Source organism: Ceratocystis lukuohia, assembly GCF_044167205.1.
Source record: "Ceratocystis lukuohia strain C4212 chromosome Unknown Supercontig4_pilon, whole genome shotgun sequence".
Lineage (NCBI taxonomy): Eukaryota > Fungi > Ascomycota > Sordariomycetes > Microascales > Ceratocystidaceae > Ceratocystis > Ceratocystis lukuohia.
The window spans coordinates 846,371-872,066 of NW_027263523.1; the positions used below are offsets into that span (position 1 = coordinate 846,371).

A 25,696-nucleotide genomic window follows, 5' to 3' on the forward strand; every position below is an offset into this window, starting at 1 on the left:
TTGTTTAGCGGCTATCATTTATTTAACCTTGATATGGACCGGCTTTAAGAACAAGTCCCTACGGAGCCTTTTCTTTTGGCACTGTCTTGCTCCCGTTGCTTGTTGCCCTGGGCCGGCTTGGGCAAAAGTATAAAGCGCGCAGGCGGCTGCTACCTGCTGTTGGTCAAGTTTCTTTCCTTTTTTCCAGAGTGCCTCTTTCTCTATCCTTACCTTGCCTATCTTTACCAAAATGCCTCTTGGAAAGCTGCAGTTTCAAACGATCAAGGCGTGCTTCAATTGGAACATTGCCTATGCTTTGCTTATGTAAGTTGCCGTTGACATGTGTTAGTCTTAGTTGGTAGTTTCCTTGGAAGTGCCAGCAGGAAGTCTTGTTCGCTCTTTTCTTGGCTTTTTTTTATTTTCGTTTCTGGTTCCTTCTTTTCTTATTTTTTTGTTCCGTTGTTGCCTCCATATTTCTTTTTCGGCTGTTGCCCAGATTTGAATTGAGGGGAAGGAGCGGCTCTTGAAGGCATATTTGGAGAAGCAGCAAAATTACTGCAGGTCTTCTAAAATCCTAAATCTAGCTACCCCACACTGGAATCCTATGGTGAATGTCCAACTAACACCGCCTTTCTCTATTCTCGCAGCTTCGGCCTTATGGGCTCGTCCCGTGGCCTCGACGAGGGCCTGATTGGTACCACCGTCACCCTGCCCTCCTTTATTGGGCTTTTTGATCTTGAATCAACAGATCTCAGCGCCTCCCAGCGCGCTGATCGCCTGTCTAACATCACCTCAATGCTGCAGCTGGGCTCCATTCTCGGCGCTGTACTGGCTTTCTACGTGACAGATCGCCTAGGCCGTCTCTGGGCTTCCCGTGAGCTGTGCCTGGTCTGGATGGCAGGCATCTCGATTTTTCTTGCTGCTTCGCGGACGGGCAGTCTTGGCATGGTGTATGTCGGTCGGTTCATCGCTGGCATTGGAGTTGGCCAGACGACGGTGGTTGGTCCCACATACTTGGCCGAGGTCGCTCCGCCGGCCATCCGTGGGCTGTGTGTGACGATTTTCAGCGGCTTTGTGTATTTGGGAATCATGATGTGAGTTGGCTTTTGTTTTGCATTCTCTCCCGCTCCCAAGGTCTCTAACTAACTTCTCATACCCGGTATGCTTAGTGCCTACTTCGCCTCCTGGGGTTGCTCGCTGCACATCTCTGACTCTTCCAAGGCACAATGGCTAGTTCCAAACTCGGTGCATTTGATGTTCGGGTCCATCATCCTTTTCGGCTCATTCTTTGCTGTCGAGTCGCCGCGTTGGCTCGCCAAAGTCCATCGCACTAGCGCTGCTCGCGCCAATCTTAGCCGCCTGCGTGGCTTGCCAACCGACCACCCGGACATTGAGTCCGAAATGGCCGATATCCAGGCCAGTGTCGCTATTGAAGAAAACGCAAAGGAGGGCTCATCTGTCCTGACTCTCTTGCGTGAGCTTGTGACCAAGCCGGCAAACCGTAGCCGTTTGGGTCTTAGTATGGCAGTCCAGTTCCTCAGTCAGTGGAGTGGGGCAAGCAGCATCACCATCTATGCGCCCGAGTACTTTGCCATGATGGGCGTTAGCGGCAGCAACGAAAAGCTGTTTGCGACTGCTATTTTTGGCGTGGTCAAGTTTGTGAGCTCTATGCTCTGCGCGTTTGTGCTGATTGATTTTATTGGCCGCCGACGGTCGCTTCTCACGGGGATCTCGCTGCAGCTCTTGTCCATGTTCTACATGGCTTTGTTCCTGGTTATCGACAAGGAGGCTAGCGTCGAGGGTTCGCACCAATCAAGCTCGCAGAAGCGCGCCGCTATGGGAGCTATCGTGATGATCTACATCAGCGGCTTTGGTTGGGCCCTAGGCTGGAACAGCATCCAGTACCTAATCAACTCCGAGATCTACCCCATCCGTCTGCGTGCCGTGGGTGGTAGTATTGCCATGACAGTGCACTTTGCAAACCAATATGGCAACTCCAAGGCCGTGCCCCACATGTTCGTAGGCATGACGGAGTACGGAACGATGTTCTTCTTTGTCGTCGTTACCGCAATTGGCTTCCTGTGGGTGTACTTCTTTATCCCCGAATTGGCTGGTCTACCGCTCGAAGCCATTGACGCCGTCTTTGAGCTGCCCTGGTGGAAAATTGGCCGGAAGGGAAGAGAGGCTGCGATGCAAGCTATTGATGAGAAGGATCGTGCCGTGTGCAAGGACGTCTACGAGGTCGAGGTGATTGAGGATGAAAAGGGACCCAAAACCCACAGGATCGAGGTTGTTGAAGCCAATGTCAACTCCAAGGCATGAGGAGGCGAGGAGAGACGCGCTAACTGTAGGAAGCGAAAGCCGCCCATAAGTTAATGTAATTAAATATAATTAGCGTAAAACTTGGCCACAGGAACAAAAGTGGGCGTCTTCTTCGTATTCATTCATGTGCACGAAAGACAAATGTCACCACGTGCGTAATCTGTCAATCAGGGCATGTCGCCTACAGGGGGACGAGCCGATAGCGCCATGACCATGAAAAGAAAAAAAGAAAAAAGAAAAATCAACCATCTGCCCTCCTATCAAGTCTATTCACTCCCTGCTCTTTTCCCGTTAGCTTCTGTCGCCTGATTTGATGCATTGACATCAGTCGTCCCACTATATGCCGGCCGAGAGCTATTGTTCTCAAACGGACCAGCCACTGCATCTGCCAAAGCCTCTTCATAGCTGGGGGGTGCTTCTTCAAAGGTCGCAGCCGCCGGCGTCCCCATTTGTGGCGGGTACAAAGGGTCATGCGATGCCGCCGCCATTGCTATCCGTGGATCAACAGCCTGGCCCTGATTCGGCCTACGGGGAGGTAGAGGGGGGCTAGCAAACATCGGTCCGCCTCTACCAGCACCTGGCCAGCCACCAGGCATGCCACCAGGCATGCCGCCATAGTTATGCGCAGGCGAAGCAAATACAGCTCCTACCGGATGTGTGGGATGCGGAGGCGGTCGCTGCATCTGGCTTTGGCGACGCTGAATTTCACTGAGGAGTTGTGGAGGAGGCGCTATCCCTGAATAGACATCTATATTGTTGAAGCGCAGGGGTAGAAATATGGTGTCCGCGGGGATCTTAAGCTGGTCCTGTTCTTTTATACCTGAATTCCTGAATATGCTGGTAAATGTGCTCCCCGTGCTCGATGATTCTGGCGTCCCTGGCTTATCGCGGCTTAGGCCCAGGCGGACCTCGAGTTCGTAAGTGCGTGAAATATTACACGTTACAAAAGCCGGATGTACCGTGTTAGGTAACGGTATGTGCTTCCAGAGATTATCGGGGAGAACGAATTCGGTCCCAACTTCGGCATTTGGATTTGTAGTCACAGGTATAGATAGCCCTGAAGTAGCGCAAACAACCCAGCGGTGGGGATCTGTCATCTTGAAGTCATGGCATCGGATGTGTGTTAAGCCAAGTAGGACCAACTCAAAAGCAACGAGATATACGGGCTCCGTAAACTGCGTTTTCTTAGTAGCCACGATCCGCAATGGCACAGGCTTGTTGCATGTCAATATAGCCGGATGTGGAAGTAGAGCTGAAATCTCGATAGTTGGTTGCTGGGTATTTGCCAAATCGAGCTCTAAATCTGCTTGGCTAGCGTCCCCAGCAATGGTAGTCTTTGACTTCTTCTTCTTTGCATTGGCTGGGTTATTCGGGCGCTGGGAAAAAACAAACGGCCGTCGGGCGTACATCATGGATGACGCCGGGGGTTTTCGCGGCTGCTCCATGGGCATGAAGCGGAAGCCAACCAACGATCGCCAGTTCTCTTTCAGCAAGCCAGGGCGCTGCACCGTGACTTTGACGTAGTAGCGCACCTCGGCAGCACTGGATAGACCGTTGAGTGACGGCGGAAGGGTTTTAAGGACGTGACGGAGGAACAACTGCTTGCTGCCATCCATGACGCGCAAACCGGAGCCAAAGCCACCGACGCCAGCAAGGCCACCTAGCGACGCCATGGCAGCCGAGTCGCTGCAGGCATTGTTGAAGGGCAAGCGAAACTGAAAGGGAAACTCGTGCATGCCGCGATTTAACATGACGGAGCCTGGAGAGGTGCCAGTCATCGGATCATTGGGTGGAAAAGCTTGCTGCACCTTGTATAGAATTTTGTGAGTCTCGATGGGAATGCCGCCGGACGAGGACCGTCGAGATTCTGCATAATGGCCGTATTTGTCGACTTGTTGGGAAGCAGGACCAAAGGAAGTGATAGCTTCCCCTTCAAGTTTAGCAATTACAGCGCCAACGAGCTCTGCGCGGTTGAGTATAAGTTGGATGCGGCCGCTGATGGTGTCGAGATTCGTGTAAAATTCGGGCGGGTTATCGAGGATTATTCGGGCGGACATGACGGGGAGGGGAGCCAGACACCAGTAGTAGCTGGTATCCTGGTGGGTGATGAAGAAAGAACAACGTAGAGGATTTTTTTTTAAAAAAAAAAAAGGAAAAAAAGTATGACGACCTTGTCTTTCAAAGGTAAATCAAGCTATAGAGATCCTCCAAGGATGCCTTTTTAAGCAACGCGTGAATGAGCCAAGACAACGATTATCTGTTGAGAGGATGAAAAGAGAGAAAAGCCTAAACAAAGTCACGAAGAAGGCGAAGTCAAAGTAAGGGCTAGCAAAGCTTGAGCCCCAATGGGGAAACCAAACAGGCGAACAAACAAAAAAGATATACAGTCCTTGTTTCGGCAACTTGTCTTGCCGCCAAGACTATGCCTGCCCTGTGCTGTTTTGCTGTGGCTTGCCCTGTCTTAGTAAGACCGCGCAGGCAGAAAAGTTAATTTGCATAGGCAAAGCCACCAAGGCGATGACGTATGACGCCGGCTTTTCTGGCCCAAGGTCGGATAGCTCTAAAGCTATAGACTGCTAAAAGAGGGGGGGGGGAGGAAGCGAAGCTGAAGCGGATCGAACAGATCAGAAGGAGGGGATCGTTGCTAGGTGGCTTATTGATCTTGTTTGATAGGGAGTAGAGCAAAAGAAGCTGAACAGGCGGAAGCACAAAGAAAATAAGACGAATCAAAGTAAAGAGCCAGCCAACGAAATGGATTGAATCATGTCTTGGGCAAGAAAGAATATCATGGCAAATTCACAAAGAAAAGTCAAGAGAAGAATTTTTCGGTACAAGTCAAAAAAGGAAGGCAAGCAATTCGAATTTTTCTCCATGGCTAAAAACAGGGGTGACAACCAACTGATAGTCCCTCATCATCTAGAGAGTGCTGTCTACTGGAGTCAGGCAATTACTTTGCTGTGGCTAAAGGATTTGGTTTTAAGATCACGATATTCATAAATAAGGGTCCTGAGACTGAGGGTTTAGGGTTTGATAACATGACCCGTAAGATCGTGATCAGTGATATCAGTCTTTCATTTGCTAAAACACGTGAGATGATTTTAGTCCGAGGGAGGCTAAGCCTACACACTAGAAATAGACACAGTATTAGATTTTAGATTTTTTTAGTTTGCTATCTTAAAACTTGGGTTAGTATTTTGAATATTCGAGTATTTCTGCACCTCTCTTTTAATCCAAATCTAGATCGATCACAACTGGCTCTTGAGCAGTGGTTTCGCCCTGCGACTCATCTCTACCCCCAGTATAGGTCGTGTCCTGAGATTTAGCTATATCCGAGCCTGTCGATGGCTGTGGCCTGCCCTTGCGTAGTGACCGGGGTTGGTTTGTGGCTTCGTCCATTGTAGCAAACTTAAGTTTGGTATTCCCTTGCTTATCCACGACCACAGCCTGGACATCATCACTAGCCGGAATTTCTGAACATACACCCAAGAGGAACATATCTAGTCGTAGGTTCTTTGGGCTTGCATCCTCCGAGCAGCCATAGACTGGACAACTCCACCGGTCGGGATTGGATGGCGGCGATTCTAGCACACTCTTAGGTCGGCGTTGACAAAGTCCACATAGATTTTCGGATGTGCACGGCTGGCCGGTAACCAGGCTGCATTTCCGGACGATAGGCCGTGTTGTCAGCCAAGTGTAAAGATCGAAACACTCTAAATGAGAGCATTTTATGCCACGAACAGGGTGTTTGAGAATCTGCGTGCTGAAAGGGTCGCGGAGACTGATAACCATCTCTTCTGAGGCTACAATATCATCGTCCTGTGTAGCGGTCAGACGACTGACAATAGTTTCCATGGTGGTTGCCACTGGAAGAGCCTGGTGGTTGAGGATTCGATCGTGGAGAGTATGGTGTGTCTCTATCTCCACAAATTCAATAGCGTAGTACAGTTCAAAGCCAGCCTTCTTCTGGAAATAGCCAACGGAGAGCTCATTCATGCCCTCCACAACGAGGTTGGTTATGTCTAATGGAAGATCGTGGTGAAATACCTCCTTGCGGCCAACGTTTGTCTGTATGTTTCCGTTGAGCTTGATTGTCATAAGCGTGGGCCACACGTGTTTTGCAGCCAGCCAATCCTCCAGGCTAATTTCGCCTTTATGGGAATTAGGGAAATAGCACATGCGCATGCGCAAAGTCAGGGAGCCCGCTTGGTACTTGCGGATTTTGAGCTGACGGAAGCCCGGTGCTGGTTGGTGTCTGGCTAGCTTGTGTAGATCGTTGGCGGATATGGAGAACAGCGCATTGTCGATTATACATATCTTTTCGATCAATGTGGGCGGATAGGCAAAGCCGCTGGCATACTGGAGATGCGTCGTACGTGCCATTGTCGGCTCATAACCTAGCTGCATAATAGGAGGCATGGCAATTGCATTATGGCAAGCGGCCTGCATGGCTAGATAATCATTTACGGGGTACAGATTCGGATGAATCCTGACGTTTGACGTAGGGAGAAGAAGTCGTTGTAGTTTATCTGGAGCTCGTGGCGGCGCCATAGAATTCGAGGCCGCCACCGCCATGTCGCTAGATGGAGCATTTGATGTAGAGGCGATACTGGTAGAAGCATTCGGGTGTTGTAAGGGCTGTAAGTATTGCCGCTGAGGTTGATTTTGGGCAACTTGCAAAGGTTGAAATTCGCTGGGTAATGCTTGTGCTTGTGGGTTTGGCACAGGCCGAGTGGGATGGTGTTGGTGTTGTTGGGCTCTATTATGATGATTTTGGGCCTGATACGGTTGTGAGCGAGTGGATGGAATTTCAAGCTGTGCTTGCTGCTGGGGTTGTAGTTGTGGCTGCGACCGAGCATCGACATTATAGCGAGCCTGTTGATTACCATGGGACGGCGTGTTGCTAGGTATACCAGCAGCAAGAGTATTGGTCGCGGAGATAGCTGCTTGGTTTTGCTGTGAGGCAGGTAAACTTAGCGGTGTAGAGCCAAGCTGATTTGAGAGAAGCCTGGGGTTTGCCTGTAGCAAAGGGGGATGGGTTTCTGTCCGCTGCAACGGCCGTTGCTGTTGTTGCTGCCATTCTGTCTGCGGTCGTCCCTGAACCAACTGCCGCTCTTGATTCAAATAGTGCTGTTGTTGTGGTGTATGTGTCTGTTCATTTGGATACATAGTCTGCCTCTGTCCCCGAGTCTGATCTAGAGTCTGAGTCCGAGTCCGGCCCCGGGGCGAAATCTGAGCCTGAGCCCGAAGCCGAGTTTGAATCTGAGCCAACATCTGTGTTTGTGACTGTGCCGGCCGGACCCGGGGCTGAGCCTGAGCGAACGCTTGAGCCTGAGGCTGGGGCTGGGGCCGGAGCTGGGGTTGGAGCTGGGGCTGGAGTTGGGGTTGGAGCTGGGGCCGGAGTTGGGGTTGGAGCTGGGGTTGGAGCTGGGGCTGGAGCTGGGGCTGGAGCTGGGGCTGGAGCTGGGGCTGGAGCTGGGGCTGGAGCTGGGGCCGGAGCTGGGGTTGGAGCTGGGGCTGGAGCCGAGGCTGGAGCAGATCAGGCCTAGACCCAGGTGCAAAAGGTGCCGCCGCATTCCATGTTGGCTGGGACAAAGTAGGTTGTGACGTAGTACTAAATTGAGGGGCGAGCGATAAGTGTGAGGAGCCCGCTTGGTAGGTGGCCGCGGTTATGCTGGGTATCAGCGGTGAAGAAGTCATTTGTTCGCCTCCTGGTGTGATGGGCGTTGGCCCCGCAGATGCTATCGCTGGCCCTCTCCATTGGCTCATAGTGGGGGAATGGAACCCGGGTATATGGCTTGCGTAACTAGAACTGGAGTGTGGGTTTGTAGCCATTGCTGAGACAGCTGTAGTTGCAAAAGATGGGATGGTCAGTGTTGGTGACGTACCGGCCACTGTAGACATTAGGGTTGGTGGTGTCGGCACCACAGTCGATGGCGGCGGAATGTTATTGTTCTGTAAGAATTCTGCGTAGGCCTTGACGCAAAGTTTCATATGATCAATGGCCTTGACCTCTGCGTCTTTGAGATCGGCGGGCGTGAATTGGGGGTTTTTTTCAATTTGGAGACATAAAAGAAACCTTGCCGTCATCTGCGCTCTCAAAGTGACGAGAATCTGGGGCAAGTTTGAGTGGTTATCTATGATCCCCAGCGTGCGGCAATTTGAGCAGTAGATGGCGCGGAGCATGGTTGCTGACGGCAGTAGAAGGCCCCAGGATAGTTCACGGGGCAATAAAGGATATCCCCGCGCTTTTGAGTGACTAAACATCTTGGGGTACTGTGTGGATATTCGGACAAGGAAACGAGGTATTGCACGAATCGCTTTGCTGACCTCCTTCGGTAGATCCTCTAGCGCCATCTTGAACCAGGGCAATGGGAATGAAAGGGAAAATAAATGAAAGTTTGGGTCAATATCAGAGTTCGAGCATAATATGCTAGAAATGATCCTGATAATCAGGGTCATTTCATGCTTAGGAATGCCCAATAAATTTGATGCAAAGCCCATGTTAACGTGCGTGAGAGAAAATATCTGATGAAGAACTAGGTAGAATACATCACGACTTGCAACAGCGTTGCGAAGCAGTGAGAGCCTGCCGGCAACCATGACAGACGAATTATAGCGATTGTTTTGCTCACATACTCTCTGCCTCCACTCTATGTCGTCCCAATCAAGAGAAAAGAAAGAGCCAGTGGCTTGGGGAGGGGCTGTAGGAGTGTTTGTCGTTGGGATTGAACTTGGAACTAGAGTCTGGGCTGAGAGTGGCGCTGTGGTTGTTGGGGCAGAGACAGAAGACATAGACATGGTTATAGTCGGGGCGGTAGCCCTAGCTTCGGTTGGCACGGGGGCACAGATTACAGACTCCTGTTGCGACTCTGAGCGGGAACACGACCGTTTCGCTAATGGTTCAAGCGACACATACGCACGTTTTCTGCGTAGAGAAGTCCGGCCACTGTCCGCATTAGTTTTACTAGCATCATCATGGGTGAGTGCGGCGGCTGCAATAGTCTGGAGTTGAGTGAAGGCGTCGGCAGGATTTGGGGGCATTCTAATGGGGGAGGGGGAAGCAGTGAGTTAGCGGCTGGTACAGAATTTTCCTTCATGGTGGGAGCAGGAGAAAGAGCTACATACGCATCGGATATTGCGTTAGGCTGGGGGTCTTGGTTGCGGGCTTCAGCTAGAATCTGGGGCGAACTCAGGATAATTTCCACAGCATCTAAATTCGCATGCGAAGGTTCTGTTGGTGTGGCTTCGTTGGGAGAGGCTGATTGAATCCTGGCATGGGGTGAAGCTGTCGGCGAGGTGACAGTGGCGGTTAGGTTCTGACTGTTGGGCTCACTTGGCTTGAAAGAAGGCGCATTTCGAGGTGGCATAGGGCCACTGGGGTTAGATGCAGCCCCAGGATTAGGCGCCGTAGAGTGTAGAGGTTGGTAGGTTGATTGGCTGCTAGGCGAGAATGGATTGAGGCTAGAGTCATGATGTTGAGAAAGATTTCTACTGTTGTTGCTGCCTCTGTCGTTGTGATCAAAAGTATTTTGGGCTCCAGATGGCAACCTGGGCAGGGCGGGATCCTCTGCTGAATGATTTCTTACGTGATGGTTGATTGGCTGTGAGGGGTGATGGGATTCCAGACCATGATTGTTTTCGCTGTTCTTTGCTGCATGATGTGTGGGTGTCAAAATTTCAAGCTTGTCGCCCACATTTCCGTTTCTGTTGAAGCCGGGGTGTCTATGTTGTGCAAGGCAAGTGTCGGTAGAGTTTTTGGTTACTGCGAATGTCCTTTGTCTGGACGTGTGAGGCTGGCTACAAAACCTAGTTAATCTTCGTATGGGCGATGGTGTAGGGCCCGACGCTGTGGTAGCCTCTGGCGCATTTGATGAAGTAGAAGTTTGCCCTGTTGCATAGGACGCATGTGTGGGATCGCGACTGCAGTTGGCCCTAGGACCAACGCTGTGGATAGGGCCTGTCGTAGTTGGATTGCGGGACGCGTTAGGCCTGGGATCTAGAAGGGCTATTGGGGCCTGAATTTGGGCTTCAGCGCGAGTAGGCGATTCAGATGTTGGGACCGCAACGCCGTTCCCGATTCCGGTGTTCGGTGCGCTGACATCAGTCTGAGTTTGCGTATCTACTCCTCGAGACCGCCGTCGTCTAAGAGAGGCCGAATTACTAGCTGGTCTTAGGCTCTGTGATGCCCATGGTTGCGCTCGTCGTCGACCACCCAAGAAAAAAGCTAGTGTCTTATTTGACTCTGCAATCTCGCGGTCCTGAAGCTTGAGCGGCTCATCTATCGATTTAGCGCCTGGTCTCTTTCGCCTGTCTGACGATGGCGGCATGGCATATGATGGTATATGAATTGAGTCTTTGCACAATCCAGACTGTATGTCACAACAATTATTGCCAAGGATAATATAGAAGGGAGAGGATTTAAGTTGGGAAGAAAAAAAAAAAAAAGGCGATCCGAAAAGGAAGAAAGTACAGGCTTATTTGCTCATCTACTAAGCGAAGATTTAGCCCTGAGCAATGACGAAAAAATACAAATACAAGACTCATGAAAAGCATAAAGGGGGTTTGTCGTCATCAATATGGTGATCGTTCATACTGACTTTTTTACAGCTAAGCTAGCCTATTCAAAGAAGGCGCTTCGTTCTCCTCCATAGGCTTACCAATCTCAATGCCCCTCCCTGCCCTTGCCTGTGGCCTGTTGTCTATCCCTTCCTTGAGTCAGTGGGCAATGAAGCAAACACAGCAAAAGGGTGTTGTAGGCTATCAATCTTAGCCACAATACCGCGCTATTTACGCCAGTCCCGAGAAGAGAGGTGGGGCAACAAACTGAGGGTCTAGTTTAGGTCGCAACTACCTAACCAACCACACACACGAACACTGATAGCGTTATATACGTCATAGTCATGCGTATCATCCATGTGATGCTGGGCATCAGTTTTTAGCCAGGGGAAAAGGATATCACGTATTTTAAAAAGCAGCAAAAATGACGAAGAACAAAAACAAAAGAGAAGGAAAACAATATGGGTATGAAGCATAACTGATAGCAGGAACCCTCTTAGTGGAAAAAAAAAAAACCCTGAAGACAAAACCCCAAAACCATCGCGGAACACACGGACAAAAAAGCAGCACAAAAAAAGAACACTATGCAATACACAGCAAGTGCCTCGCCCTCTCCACACCCTACGCACCCTCGTCAATCTCCATGGAGCCTAGTGGCACCAGCTCACCACGCCAATCCGATCGCTTCCGCTTCTGGTCTGAGGGTGACGATCCGGCCACCGCAGCGACTGCAGCTACTGCCGCTCCAGACCCCGGTCCAGTCGCACCTCCTGCTACGGAAGTTGGAGAGTCTAGTGCAATAGCGCGCCCCGCTCCGCTGCCTGTTGCCACCGATGCAGAAGTCGACGGAGCATCTGCCACTGTCGTTGATGCCGCTACAGTGGGTAGTGTGATGGGCTGGTGGTGGTGCTCGTGATGACGCCCTGAGTAAGTGACGTCCGGCACCAGTTTGTACTCGCCATTTTCGTCCCGCTCGATGATACGCTCGTCCAACGCCCATTTTGCTAGATTTCGGTCAATACCCATGCCCTGTGCTTCGCTTTTTTCCATGTGTCGACCGACATGCTCTGTCCATTCATCCCACGATGTAGAGCCCTCAAAGATCGACTGGCAGTCGGCCTTAGGACAGGCTGAGCGCTGTGGCGGCAGCCGTCGCTGCACAAGACATGACTGCTGCATTTCCTTGACTGTCGCCTCCCAGTCGGCCTGCAGGCGCGCATCGGCCTTTCCCGCATTCTTTTTAATGGCAAATGGCGCGTGCATGCGTCGTAGATGTTGCGTGAACAGATCCTTGCGATTGAACTCATTGAATTTGCCCTCTGCTGCACTAGCCGGACACGCTGAGCAGCGGTAGTACTGAAGACACAGGTGCTGTGACGCAATGTGCCGTTTCCACTCATTTTTAGAGCCAAAGGTGCTGGAACACCCTGCGAAGGAAAAGGCACAAGGGAACGGCCGCGTGTGAGCCGCAGCAATGTGCTTGCGGAGGGAAGAAGAGTCCTTAAATGGCAAGTGACTGCAGAGTGTGCATCGTGTGTCATTACGTGGTGCAGCTTTCGGGATGGATCGGCGTTGCGCCTTTGGGCGCGTGGCAGATTCGGGAGTTTCCTCTTGCTTAATTTCAGGCTCAAGCCCATCCTCACGTCGCTCCGGGGCACTATCCGGTAGCGTCGATCTACGGCGGTTTTGCTGCTGTGGTGTAAGAGTGGCATCTGGTATAGGATGGCGGGTATGGCTGAGTGCCTTGAGCTGTTCTGCAGCTTCTTTCATTTCAGCAGATTCCTCTACATCATCCTTGGATTGGTAATGGACTTCTTGCATGGGATCGTCGGACGAGACCGTAGCGCCCTCGCGAGCCAGAGTAACTTTGCGGAACGGGGTTTCAGGAGCTGCTATTTCTTCGCCTACTATACTATTGCGCTTTGCGGCTTCGTGCGCCTCCAGAAGAATTCGCCCATCCTCAACTTCCTTGGAAACTGTGTTCTGTGTACGGCGGGAGCCGGTAAACCCAACTAGATTTTGGTAAAGGTGCACAAAATTGTGGGAGCCAATATAGCCAAGGAATATGCAGACTTTGTCGTGGCGTACTACTTCCCAGATTGGCATCGCCATTGAAATAAGGAGCATAGTAGGAGGGCCGAAAAACATGGCTTCAACAGCAACCATGTCGGCAATCTCAGGCCTCTCGGCTAGCCATGTGTTGAAAAAAGTCATATCAGAGCTTGCCTCCCCCACAAACGTAGTGCAGGCTAGAACGCGAGGCTCATCAAACTTTAGTTCCACAACGGCTTCAGGCGTGATTGACAGGTTATCAGCCGAGTTTGATGGCACAGCACGAGGTTGTTCGGGGTCTGGCTTGGGTACTTTGAGTTGCGAGAGATTGCAGGGAGGGGAAACCCCATCTGCCAGAGCCGATGACAGAACGACATTGGGCCATTTTCCTTGTGTGGTCGTAAAGCAAACCGGTGTAGATGGGTTGTTAGTTGCTGTAGCAGCGCTTATAGCGGTATTCAAACCCATGTCGCCGTTAGGAGCGCTAGAGGACAAGTCGACTCTTTGACGGGCAACGACGTCTTCATACAACGATTGAATAGAAAATGGAGTTTTTGTCGACGCAAATACATGGAGGGATTCGCATAGATATGACGAGAACGATCGTTTGCCTGGCTCGCGGGCCCGGAATTCAGCGGTATTGGCAGCAATAACCTGTTTCACACCCATATTACCGGACTGGGGAGGTATAGTGGCCGAGGCGATGCATGTGTCGAGGAGAAAGAGAACATCGGACTGGGAATCTTCAAAGAGATATCGAATACCGTCCCATTTGAGTTTTGGGGAGTCGTCATTAGTATTGCTTTTGAGCGGTTAGCTAGATGCTGGTGTTTCTTGTTCTTGCCAATGAGATGCTCGACATACCAGGCCCAGTATACTTGATCGTCGGGCGCGACAAAGCCATGGCCGGCGTAGTAAAAGATAAGGAGGCTGTCGGGCTTGGAGTTCTTGAGAAACTCAGTTACCTGGACACCTAGCTTGAGGCTAGCGTTGGCGACAGAGGGTATATGCCATTGTTCAGTCTCGAAAGAGTATTGTTCGCGTAAAACCTTTTCAACAGCAACAATGTCGTCTTCGGCAGCGACGTCATCTTCCCATCGCACAAGCAGAGCTGAGACGCTCGTGTAGTTGGGACGTTCAGCTGAGCGCTGGATCATCATTGCAGCATCTTGGAGGTGGCGGGCAAATCTCTCGAATTCAACTCGGGCGGGGACGGAGCCAGTCTCGGCGGCAACAGCGGCGGCAGCAGGAGCGGGCTAAGCAGGGACGAGATGGGCAGTGTTAGTAATGAGGAAGATTATCTAGGCGATTGTACCACCAGAAGTGGTGGCCAAGGCAAGTAATCTGCGACGCTTATGGGCAGGACCAAACAAGATCTTGAGTCGGTTCACGCATAGCCGACCCGGCAAGTATGAAGCATGGAGCGTGAAACATGGCGGCCTCCGTAACTAACGGACAATCGACACGCGCCAAACATGAATTTGTTTACTACTGCAGCGTGCACATACAGGAGGGAACACAGGCAAGGTCAAGGTGCATAGTATCAGATGCTTCTATGAAGTTGAATAGAAAGATATACTCACGATAGTGTGCGAATTAGCCTGTGACGGACTACTGGACGGCGGTTGTGGGACCTTGGGCGCAAGCTTCCGCCGTTTCTGTGGAGGGTCCATGAGGGCAAGGGAGTGGAGGGACGGCGGGAGAAACAAAAATGGCTCAAGAGCTGGTGGCCAGCGAGTCTAGAAACCGAGTTACGGGGGCGGCGGGTGATTATGGGCGACAGAAAGAGGGTGACGGACCAATCAATCAGCGTGCACCGTACAAGAAGTCAGGCGAGTGTTTAACGAAGTTGACAGTAAAGAATAAGAATTTATCGGCTGGTTAGCCGTTGCGAGAAGGGGAATGAAGAAGCTTAGCGCTGTGAAAATAAAAAAGGTTTTTTTTTCAAGTGCGGAAGAAAAAAAAAATCGCAAGTGAAGGTGAAAAAGGTAGCACCCACTCTCCGATGTCAAGGCTGGGGGGGGGGGGGGGTTTTGGCGATGACGGCTTTGCGTCTCCAAAAACGAGGTGAGGCTGAGGAATTGAAAGATTTGGGACCTTGGAGCCTTGAAGCCTTGAGGGGGGGGGTGTGTAATGAAATCAAGGGTAGAACTAATGAAAGCGCGTAGCGAAGAAGAAGAAGAAAGGAGCAAATAATGCGTACGCAAATCGCAGTGAATAGCTTCACACAATGGCGAGAAAAAAAGAGAGTGCGCAGCAAAGAGAGAGAGAAAGAGAAGAAAGAGAGGGAGGAAGAGTAAAGAAGGGGGTGGGCGATGAGAACGACGAATAAGGCTGCGCCAAAACCGCTGGACGTTTGGGACAATTAAAGTTTCTTTTGCGACAGAAGGCTATAATAGAGGGGCAGTAGCCTGCCTTCTGTAACAAGGCTGCGGAAGATAGAGCTACTTGTTAGAGCCTGCAACCAGAGGCCCTATCAGAAAGAGCGAGCGGCGGAAAGCCAGAGTCTCTGAGTTAGGGTGGCTCACAGGTACTTGAAGGGTACTTGGGTGCAGCAGCGTTTAGGCACAAGTACATGGTACTCTTGCTGTGCCTTTTCCGTACCCTTGACAGCAGCACGTGCTCCCCACCCGGATACCCACAAGACATCTGTCTTAGCCAATCATAGGCTGCTTTCGTGAGAGCCTGTTACTACTGGTACGTACTGTTCCCAGCCCTCCAGATATCTAACTGTATGTATGTATGTATGTATGTATGTTGTGCCAATGCCCGTCCATTTATCATTGACTGGCTTGTCGCGATCAAAGCTGTGCTGTGCTGTGCTGTGCTATCTTGTGTAGCAATGCACTAATGGGTGCTAGGGGCTGTCGATTTTTGCGAGAGGAAATATGAACAGGTCTCATGTATTGCTAGGCGGGCTGTAAATATCAGCTGCTTACCAATAAAGACATCCGCATCTGTTTCCAAGTTTTGCGGACACCACGGAATACTGTTAATTTACCTTACAGACATATGACTACTTAGCCTCGTTGCATTGTTAGAGACACAAACCGCCGATTGCAAGTATTGTTGTTGCTTTCGCCCCTCTAACCCCATGATGACGGCGGGCATATGCAGGCCTCATAAGAGCTTTATTCCGGGGAGGGGGGGCGCAAAGAGTAAAGACACGAATTAGCGAAGGGCAAGCGAAAACAAAAAACAAAACGTAAAACGAAAAACGAAAAACGAAAAAGCAGCACGAAACAAATGAAGTTAATAAATAAGCTGGGCTTCATCTCACCTCATTGCTATCTGCAGCTGACAGACTCAGGTCTACGCCGTAGTTACAATAGCCGCATCTACACTTGCCTACCCCTCTTTTTGGCACGCCCTGTCCTCCTATGACGGAGTTAAACATTTTGCCTATCCCAGTAGAAAGACCATAATGATTGTCCTCTGGGAGCAGTAAACCGCCCTAAGGCCATGTTCATGTTGTATGTGTGCCTTGCTGTGGTTTATAAATTTGGGTGCCTGGTCTCTATTTGCCTGCGCCCGAATCCCTCCAAAATCTTGCACCAGAGAGCTGTGGGGAGTTAGTAATGGCACGCTGCTAGCAGAGTTAATCAATCCCATGTGCACGCAGGTGATAAGCCGGTGTAGGGGGGAGGGGGGGCCGACTACAGCCCACCCCCCTCATCCGATAACCCGTCGATTGATGAGATCGACAAAGGTACGCGCATCCTCCTTTCTCAACTGGGTTCCGCTGGCCTTTCTAGTGTGCGAATGTGAACAACCTCTTGGAGCTCGCTCTGCGTAAAAACCGAGTATAATGGGACCATGATGTCAGTATCCCACGATGCAGCCTCCATCTTGCTTTATGATCGCTAGGCCAGCAGCTGCGTAGGTTCAAATCGAGACTGCCATATCTGGCTAGACCGGTAAATAACAGAAAGACACTGAAGCTGACATGACGTGCCTGGTGGACACGAACCGGGCAAGTATAGTATGCGCACAAGCTGCCAAGTATTAGTGTGGCCAGTTTGGGTACGAAGATACATGCATACATACAAACACATTGTAGCTTCTCCACCGTTCCGTCTTTTTGTCTGCCTGCTTGCATTCGTCCCTGTCTTGTGGCGGTGCTGCTAGACTGACCGGCTCTGGTTTCCCCTAGTTTCCTTTTCTTTCTGGATTTCTGTTGGCGTCTGATGCAAAAAAGGGAAAGTCACAACAAAGTCACAACAAAGTCACAAGCCTTCTCGCCTCCAGATTAAGCAAGCTCTATGCCGGATGTGGTGACGCAAGGAAGGTGTGCATTTTACTCAAGACCGGGGGTCTTTGGCCCTTCCATTGTTGGCTATTTAGTGTGGGTATTGCATTGGCTCTTGTTGGGAGCAAGATTTAGCCTTAGTAAGGGCAATAGCTAGAATGCAGCCCCCCGGGCCGTACACCCGCGCCCGAGAGAGGCCAAGGAGAGGTTACTAGCGAAGGAGAAAAGAAATACGCAAAAAAGAGGCAAAAAGGGGAGAAAAAAAAGAAGGGAAAAAATAAAAAGAGATAAGAAAAGAGAGAAAAAAAATAAGAAAAACAAGCTACCTGCGGCAAAGCATTCACTAGAGATTTGTTTTAGGGAACGAGGGGAAGCCAAGATGCGGACTTTTGCCCTTGTCCATCCTGAGCAGGGTAGTTGCCCCGTATGCTTGTATGCTGTGGCTTGAACTCTAGTGATGCAACTACTGTACTTTATGGTGACTACTTATACTGACCTAGTCTCGCCTGTGCCGCTGTAACTCGCTCTTTGTCTTCTTGCTCTTCTTGCTCTTCTTGCTCCTCTTACTCTTCCTTTTCTTCTACTTATTTTGCTTGCCGCATATTTCGCACAATTCTTTTTTGCTCCCTCCCATTCCCCATCTCGTATTCATCTCCCTCCCTTTCCATTTTTTCCTTGCCGTCTCTTTTCCCTTTTCTGCTGCTTTAACATTTATTCATTCACGACATACCAACCAAAGCTCTAACCAAACGCCAACAAGCCCAACTCAAAAACGCCCGGTCCGCCAACCTGACATAACTTTAGCTATCAGGCTTTACTCAAAGCGAGCACCTACGTCACTACCAATTTCTTCCCCGCGTTTTTTTGCTCGTCCTTGTCGCCCTTCATCTTTCACCCTATCCTATCTATCTCTCCCCATCGTTCGTCTACATGGCATCCTCAGTTCGGCGGCGGGACACCACAAAGGGTCCCCCGCTTCGCATTCTATCTCTTGGTACGACCTCTTTGCCTTTGTCTGGCTTTCCCATCCGTCGCTTTGCCGTATCTCCTTTGCTAACCTAGACTCGCCCCCTCAGACGGCGGTGGAGTGCGAGGCTACTCCATGCTCATCATCATCCAAGACCTCATGCATCGCACCTTTGTCGAGTCCCACGGCCGTGCCCCCCGACGACATGAAATCCCTAAACCCGCTGATCACTTCGATCTGATTGTTGGTACTGGCACCGGCGGCTTGATTGCGCTGATGCTTGGCCGTTTGCGCCTTGATCTAGAAACATGCAAAGAACTGTATGCCAGTTTGACCCGCATGGTTTTCGAAACCGATAAAACAATTGCCGGCATTCCATTTCGCTCAACCATCTTTAAAGCCTCTAAACTCGAGGAAGCCATACGCGCTGCTGTCAAGGAACACACCGCCAGTATTTCTGAAGGCAACGACGGCTCAGAGCCCGCTCCGCCTCCGTCATCCTCCGATTCTACCAAGGGCAGTACAGTCCCTAGCCGGCATGCTAGCAACGCTAGCGTAGTGAGCTTCAGCGCTCGCGGCCAAAACGTCCAGCCCCAGATCCCTTACCGCAGTGCTATGCGGCATTACGGCAATGCATCGGCACGATTGTATGATAGCCGTGAAAACCGAACAAAAACGTAAGTTCGCTAATTGATTTACATTCGCCCCCCCCCCCCCCATATCTTGGCAAGCCCGATCGTGCTAACCTTTTGTTCCATTAGTGCTGTTACTGCCGTGTATAAAGGTGCCTCAAGAGGTAACTCAGCCGCGATGCTACGATCATATGACTCCCGAGGCGGGCCAGCACCGGAGTTTAACTGCAAAATCTGGGAAGCCGGTCGCGCCACGTGTGCTATTGGCATCGCTTTCAAGCCTATCCAAATCGGCCAGTCCTGTTTCCACGACGACGGCAGTGGCATCTTCAATCCGTCTGCCGAGGCTCTAGATGAGGCCTTGGTCAATGAATGGCCTGGGCGAGACGTTGGAATCTTCGTCAGCGTAGGCACTGGTAAACGCCCCAAGTCTAGCATCCCCAAGCATCAGTGGTACGATGGATTTTTGGGCGAGTTTGCCGAAGTGCAGCGCAGAATGGCAGCCCAGATTGAAAACTGCGAAAGAATCCACGAACGCATGATCCGAGAACACCTGCCGCGGCGCGGGGTAAATATCGAAAACTACTACCGTTTCAATGTTGAGGTTGGAGTTGGCGAATTTGGGATGAACGAGTGGAACCGTTTGGCCGATATCAGCACTGGCACCCGCCGCTACCTTTCGAACGTGACCGAGCGCAAGATGCTCGTCAATGCCGCCTCAAAGCTTGCAGGCATTGGCAGGGCAGTCCAACGACACAGACAGAATCTAGACGCTGCTGCCTTCAACACTAGGCCTGTTAGCAAAGTTGGGAACGACCTCCTTAATCCGAACCTTTCTCCTGTTACGCCTTTCGATGAAGCTCCGCCCAACGTTATGGAGCTGCCGGCTGAGGTGCCAAACTCGTGGGGCGCGTTGGACTCCAGCCCAGCCCCAAGCCAAAAGTCGTTTGAGTCAGGCGCCGACAGTGGTGCCAACTTCCGCATCAGCTCTCGGCGTAGCTCTGCTGATCGTACCTACCCCCCGGCATATTCGCCCAGCTCACCGCATAGCTTAGCCGTGCCACAATCACCCGTCTCCTCACCACATTTCTCTGCATGCCACATGGATGATCCCGATCGGCTTGTCCCGCTACCACTGACGCCACAAAACTACCGCACCAACAATGGCTCCGACATGATCGCCATCGTGTCGCCGGATGAACAGCCCATGAAAAAGCCTGGTAGTGGCCACAACAACCAGGGGCCAAGCCCGGGACACATCCCAGCCTACAACTATACTCGCACTTACACTATTAACTCTGATTACGGAAACGAAGGCCCTATTCCTCTGTCGACCATTATCAGCCAACCCCCGCCAAGGCCGCCTAAAACCCCAGTCCCTGGCTATCAATCACCGCCGGGTTTCCGGCCACAGTCGGCGCTTCTAGGCTCTCGACCACACTACACAACATTACCATATCCTGACGACAGCGATGACCCAAATCCGCCTATGGTGCACTTGGATCGCAAGCCCCAGTACCAGCGGTAAATAGTGTCAGATGATGGACAAGAGCCATGTGCATGTGTGTCTGTCACCTGGCTCTTTTTCATCGTCTGCTGCTCGCCAAAAGTCTCGCCTGACTTGGTACTATTGATACGTTTCGTTTCAAACATCCAATCTTATTAGATGCCATGCATTCACGATTACCGCCTTTTTTCCTTTTTTTCTGCCTTCATTTTCTGCATTTCTGGCTTATGAGCCTCTCATGATAGGAACATAAATTTTCTCTTTGGTAAAGAGAGGGGGGAAAGATACCCAATTTACGGCTCGAAATTACGCGATTTTGTTTTGTTTCTTTTTGTCTTTTCTTTTGTATTGATAATGCCATGATCAGATCTACAGTATGAGAGAGAAAAGGAGAAAAAATACATGAATAATAATAAATTGAATAAACCGTATGAAACCGCCACCTCACCTCCCCTTCTGTAATAAACCAACCACAATTCAAGGCAGAGCAAAGCCGACTTTCTTTCCCCGCCTTGGCAGCACATGACGCCCTGCAACTTTCACAGGCGCACGAGACCCTTTTAGCTCTTTGTGTCTCACTTAACGTCAAGCTTAACCAAAAAGACAATGTCTCGGCCTTTTTTTCTTTCATTATTTTTTTTTGTTTCTTTTTTGACGTGTTAGTTTGTTGTTGGTTCAAAACCACTAGCTTAAAGCTGGCTTAAATTCCATGTGATAGTGTTGAAAATAGCTGAATTTCCTAGCCCTTTTTTTTGCCTTTTTTTTTTTTTTTTCCTTCTCCTTTGTCCGTCTGCACTCAAAGGCACACCACACCGCTCGTTTAAGCGTTCGCCTTGGCCTTGTCTAGCCATGGCTTCTCCATCTGCGTCATCGTCGCCCCCCGACGAAACAACTTTTCTTCTCCCAATCCCTGAATCTCCGCTCTCTAAGCAATCCCCATACTCCCGCCCCCATGGCCACTCCCACTCACGTTCCGACTCTCACTCTCATTCTCACTCTCGCCCCTATTGGCTCCGCTCCGTCTGCAGCGACCATGCTCTATGGCTATCCGAAGCTTCACTTCAGATTAAAGCCGCCATCCCGGTGATCCTAGCGTATACCCTGCAAAACTCCCTTCAGACCGTATCCGTCCTAGTCGTCGGCCGACTATCGGCCGAGGCCCTTGCCACAGCCGCCTTCTCGTACATGTTCGCCATGTCGACAGCATGGCTCGTTGCTCTCGGAGGCACTACGGCATTAGACACGCTAGCGTCTAGCAGCTTCACGGCAGCGGCGGCAGGGACGGCGGATCGCTCGGGTCTAGGCGTGCTATTGCAACGCGGACTAGTGGTGTTGAGTGGGTTCTACGCTCTAGTTGCTCTGCTGTGGTGGCATAGCGAGACAGTATTCCGCTGGCTAGGCCAGGAGGAGTTTATTTGTGTGCAGAGCGCTGCATTCCTGCGCTGTTTGATTCCTGGTGGCCTGGGCTATGTCTGGTTCGAGTCATTGAAAAAATATCTGCAGGCTCAGGGTGGGTTGCCTATCGCTTTCCTTACTATCGTGTGTGCCGACTAACAGTGTAAGAATAGCCATCTACCGTCCTGGCACATATGTCCTTCTTGTGACATCCCCTCTCAATGCCCTGCTCAACTACCTGTTCATCCATCGCCTTGGATTTGGCCTGTATGGCGCCCCCATCGCCACTGGAATATCCTACTGGCTCTCGTTCCTCCTCTTGGCTGCCTACGCCACGTTCGTGCGTGGGTCCGAGTGCTGGGGCGGACTCGACCTTCGCCGTGCCTGTAGCCACACAGCACCGTTTGCACGTCTCGCCCTGCTCGGAGTCATGCACGTCGGCACCGAATGGTGGGCATTTGAAATCGTCGCCCTAGCCTCTGGACGCCTAGGCACTGTGCCGCTAGCTGCGCAGTCGGTCATCATGACTGCCGACCAAGTCATTAACACTGTGCCCTTTGGTCTAGGAGTGGCCGTATCGTCACGCCTAGGCAATTTGCTTGGCTCACGTGACCATGTAGGCGCCAAGCGCGCAGCACATACGGGTGCTATGCTCTCAGTTGCTGCTGGCGCGGTAATCCTCGCAGCGCTGATGGCATCGCGGCACACGTTTGGCCGGCTCTTCAATGACGACGAGCGTGTCATTCGGCTGGTGGCAGACGTCATGCCGTATGTAGCACTCTTTCAGATCGCCGATGGTCTGAACGGCTCATGTGGAGGGGCTCTAAGAGGCATGGGTCGTCAGTGGGTCGGCGCAGTTATCAATATGCTGAGTTACTATTGCGGGGCCCTGCCGGCCGGCATTTTTCTGGCTTTCCACGGATGGGGCCTGGTTGGACTTTGGGTAGGCCAATGTGTAGCGTTGTATCTAGTGGGTGTTTTCGAGTGGGTTATTGTTGGCATGAGCAATTGGGAGCAAGAGGTGGCCAATGCCATGCAAAGACTGGAGGATGGTGGTGTTAGTAACATAGCCCAAGACGCAGCAGTCTAGAAGAAATGCTTTCTGTGATCTTGGGGTATGTCCATAGTACAAGCAGCAGCCTAGGCTGGCAGCCACAATCCACCCTTTATGCGCTGGCTATAGCTTGCTCTTTCCCACCTCCGTCCCAGGACCCTTATAAACCTTCTCCAGTCCGCGTCTCAGTACCTCAGGCAAGCCGTCTTTCACTGGCCTCTTTGTAGCTCTGTCAACCCAAACTTGTACAAACTCCCCCACGGCACGGACATCGTCAAAGCCGCGCTCGAACAAGCCCATTTCCCAAACTACGCTAGAGCGGCCGATCTTGTTCACACGCAGCCCCACCTCAGCCACGGCTGGGTAGGCAATCTGCGCGAAATAGTCGCTATGCGAGTGCACCACCACGCCGTATTGTGGAGATGTAGCTGGGTTCAAGCCACAGTTCTCAGTGAGGTAGGCGGAGAGCGTCGAATCGTATCTTTAGTACAAGGTGTAAGCACACAGAAATTCAATGTCTCTCAATGCAATGCCCGGCTTACAAAATTATATAAATGGCATTGTTCATGTGTTGGTACATGTCATTGTCAGCCCTAAAGATAATCAAACACCAGGTTAGTTTGTATGACATGGAATGGGGTCTTGGTCATGTGACGGGTACGTACCATCGCGTTCTATAGTCAAGCATGAACGGATAATCCGCGCGTTGACGTTTCTTGAGATCGGTGTTTTGAGCTGCCATTGTGTACTAAGACTTATCTCATAGCTATTCTAAGATGTAGATAGCCAATTCCCCTGAATACCTTGGTGTCTAGCAAAGTTGGAGGAGCCGAGGCGAGCGGCGGCGCAGTTTCCTTGGTTGATGATTACAAATATCATTAGTTTGCTAACCCTAAGTAACCCCTATATTTACTCTTGGGGTCACCACTAAAACTTTTATAGAGGGGTTGCACAAACTATCCCTCACATCCCTGGACACTGCCGCCTGACATTAACGGTACCTTGCATTGGAGATAAAAGCTTGCTGACTGTCAGTCTCCTCAGAAGCGCTTCCCATTATTTCTATACCATTTAATAACTACTGTGGCGCTGTTCCGAGTCTTCGCGTGCAGGCTTTTTAGCATCTCGTCTGCGAATTTAAAGCGGTCATTGGTGGCCCACCTTGCAATGGCTTCCCCATCAATCCTACCCGAGACTCCGATAGAGATCGCCCCGAACCCGGTCTCTGCCCTTCCAGAAGATGGGGAGAGCCTTGCTAAAGCCGGACTTCAGCCCAGTCAAGGTGCTAAGAATGAAGCCACTGAGTCAACTACATCTGCATCAGGACGTGAAAACACTGCCTCCATAGATCTGGCTGTTTCCAACGGCTCTACTAACATAGAAGCTAAGGTCATCGATACAGGAAATGAACGAGTCATTGTCAAGGCTCCTCGGGGTAAACAAAAGGGCCATAAACACATGGAAAACGAAAAAGCCAAGAACCCCAATATCACGGGGACCAATGACATCTGGCCGCGCCCCTATTTTTTTGAAGACGGCCTACGCCGTGTCAAGCCCTACTTCTTCACCTACAACACTTACTGTAAGCAGCGGTGGCGCAAACGGGAACTGCTAGACATCTTTGTCAGCGAGTTTCGGGACCGCCCACCGGCCTACTACAAGAGCGCTATTGAAAAGGGTCTGGTGCAGGTCAATGGGAATCAGGTGCCTACTACATATCTCGTGCAAAATGGTGACTTGATTTCACACACTATCCACCGTCATGAACCGCCCGTGACAGCTGAGCCAATCAAGGTCGTCCACGAGGACGATGCCATGATCGTCGTAGTCAAGCCTGCAGGCGTGCCGGTACATCCTGCTGGCCGATACCTGTACAACTCGGTCGTCGAGATTCTCAAGTCTGATCGCAACGACCCCGATTTCTTTCCGCGTCCTTGCCACCGCCTGGACCGACTGACTAGCGGCATCATGTTTTTTGCTAAAACACAAAAAGCCGCCGAGGCACTGGGCGTGCAAATTTCGGCTCGGACTGTACGCAAAGAATACATTGCCCGTGTTATTGGCAAGTTTCCTGATGGCGAGATTGTTTGCGACCAACCCATCCTGCAGATCTCGCCAAAACTTGGACTCAACCGCGTGCGTGCTACGGGCAAGGTCGCCCGCACGGTGTTCAAGCGTCTGGCGTATTATGGGCCTGGTGAATCTAGCAGTGACAGTGCTTCTGTCAAGAAGCCAGTTGCTGGCGATGCAGGCATTGATCCGGATGTGCAGAACCTGCCGTGGATGCGGAAGCAAGGCTACTCGGTTGTGCGTTGCCTTCCGGTGACCGGCCGCACCCACCAGATTCGCGTGCACCTTCAGTTCCAAGGACACCCAATTGAAAACGACCCTATCTATGCGAACCAAAAGGTCTGGGGCCTTGATCTGGGCTCAGGCGACGCCGATGGCAGCAAGCAGACGGACGATGATATTATGGAACGGCTGCAGCGTATGGGGCGTGAGGATGCGGCTGATGCTGTGGCTTACCACGATGAAATGATGGAAAACTACGAAAAACGCCGTGCTGAAAAGCTCTCGGGCGATGTTTGCGATCAGTGTGGCACAGAGCTGTTCACTGACCCAGGCGACCAGGAGCTGTCAGTCTGGCTACATAGCCTGAGGTACGAGGATGCTGGTGGTGCTTGGGGCTATACCACGCCTCTTCCGAACTGGGCCTTGCCGCCTGCCGGATTTACCGGGCCGACAGAGGTGGGCAGTCTCCAAGTTCTTCTAGATGCCATGAAGGGCATGGATCCTATAGAGTCGTAGGACAGCAAAAGAAGGGTTGGTGCAGCATGGCGGCTTGTAGAGTTCCGGGTATTCCTCGGTAGATCCCACTTGAGAGGTGGAAAAAAAATTTATAGAAAAGAGGAAAGAAGGGAGGAATGGAAGGGAAAAAGAAGAAAGGAAGGAAAAAAAATAACGAGCAGGTACCAGTAATAAC

The 25,696-nt window shown here is 51.2% G+C and overlaps 8 protein-coding genes across 8 annotated transcripts; 4 read left to right on the forward strand and 4 right to left on the reverse strand.

Annotated features, from left to right (window-relative positions):
- Positions 1–229: 229 nt before the first annotated feature.
- HOO65_040230 (mfs quinate transporter) lies at positions 230–2,301 on the forward strand (the record flags this gene model as incomplete). Its single annotated transcript, XM_071002679.1, has 3 exons — positions 230–303; positions 564–1,073; positions 1,149–2,301. 3 exons carry the CDS (start codon positions 230–232, stop codon positions 2,299–2,301), a joined length of 1,737 nt encoding a protein of 578 aa, XP_070859073.1.
- A 266-nt stretch (positions 2,302–2,567) lies between these two features.
- On the reverse strand, positions 2,568–4,358 carry HOO65_040231 (Arrestin-related trafficking adapter 10; the record flags this gene model as incomplete). Its single annotated transcript, XM_071000610.1, has 1 exon — positions 2,568–4,358. One exon carries the CDS (start codon positions 4,356–4,358, stop codon positions 2,568–2,570), a length of 1,791 nt encoding a protein of 596 aa, XP_070859074.1.
- A 1,168-nt stretch (positions 4,359–5,526) lies between these two features.
- HOO65_040232 (uncharacterized protein) lies at positions 5,527–8,484 on the reverse strand (the record flags this gene model as incomplete). Its single annotated transcript, XM_071000611.1, has 1 exon — positions 5,527–8,484. The coding sequence occupies one exon, from the start codon at positions 8,482–8,484 to the stop codon at positions 5,527–5,529; it is 2,958 nt and encodes a 985-aa protein (XP_070859075.1).
- A 710-nt stretch (positions 8,485–9,194) lies between these two features.
- HOO65_040233 (uncharacterized protein) lies at positions 9,195–10,628 on the reverse strand (the record flags this gene model as incomplete). The annotated part of the gene is made up of 1 exon (XM_071000612.1): positions 9,195–10,628. The coding sequence occupies one exon, from the start codon at positions 10,626–10,628 to the stop codon at positions 9,195–9,197; it is 1,434 nt and encodes a 477-aa protein (XP_070859076.1).
- Positions 10,629–11,478: 850 nt separating this feature from the next.
- On the reverse strand, positions 11,479–14,582 carry HOO65_040234 (C2H2 finger domain-containing protein; the record flags this gene model as incomplete). The annotated part of the gene is made up of 3 exons (XM_071002551.1): positions 11,479–13,711; positions 13,774–14,165; positions 14,493–14,582. The coding sequence occupies 3 exons, from the start codon at positions 14,580–14,582 to the stop codon at positions 11,479–11,481; spliced, it is 2,715 nt and encodes a 904-aa protein (XP_070859077.1).
- Positions 14,583–18,260: 3,678 nt separating this feature from the next.
- Positions 18,261–20,285, forward strand: HOO65_040235 (patatin-like phospholipase; the record flags this gene model as incomplete). The annotated part of the gene is made up of 2 exons (XM_071002689.1): positions 18,261–18,802; positions 18,887–20,285. The coding sequence occupies 2 exons, from the start codon at positions 18,261–18,263 to the stop codon at positions 20,283–20,285; spliced, it is 1,941 nt and encodes a 646-aa protein (XP_070859078.1).
- Positions 20,286–21,113: 828 nt separating this feature from the next.
- HOO65_040236 (putative transporter C11D3.06) lies at positions 21,114–22,749 on the forward strand (the record flags this gene model as incomplete). Its single annotated transcript, XM_071002759.1, has 2 exons — positions 21,114–21,774; positions 21,833–22,749. 2 exons carry the CDS (start codon positions 21,114–21,116, stop codon positions 22,747–22,749), a joined length of 1,578 nt encoding a protein of 525 aa, XP_070859079.1.
- A 1,131-nt stretch (positions 22,750–23,880) lies between these two features.
- Positions 23,881–25,521, forward strand: HOO65_040237 (RluA family pseudouridine synthase; the record flags this gene model as incomplete). The annotated part of the gene is made up of 1 exon (XM_071000613.1): positions 23,881–25,521. The coding sequence occupies one exon, from the start codon at positions 23,881–23,883 to the stop codon at positions 25,519–25,521; it is 1,641 nt and encodes a 546-aa protein (XP_070859080.1).
- Between the last annotated feature and the right edge of the window lie 175 nt (positions 25,522–25,696).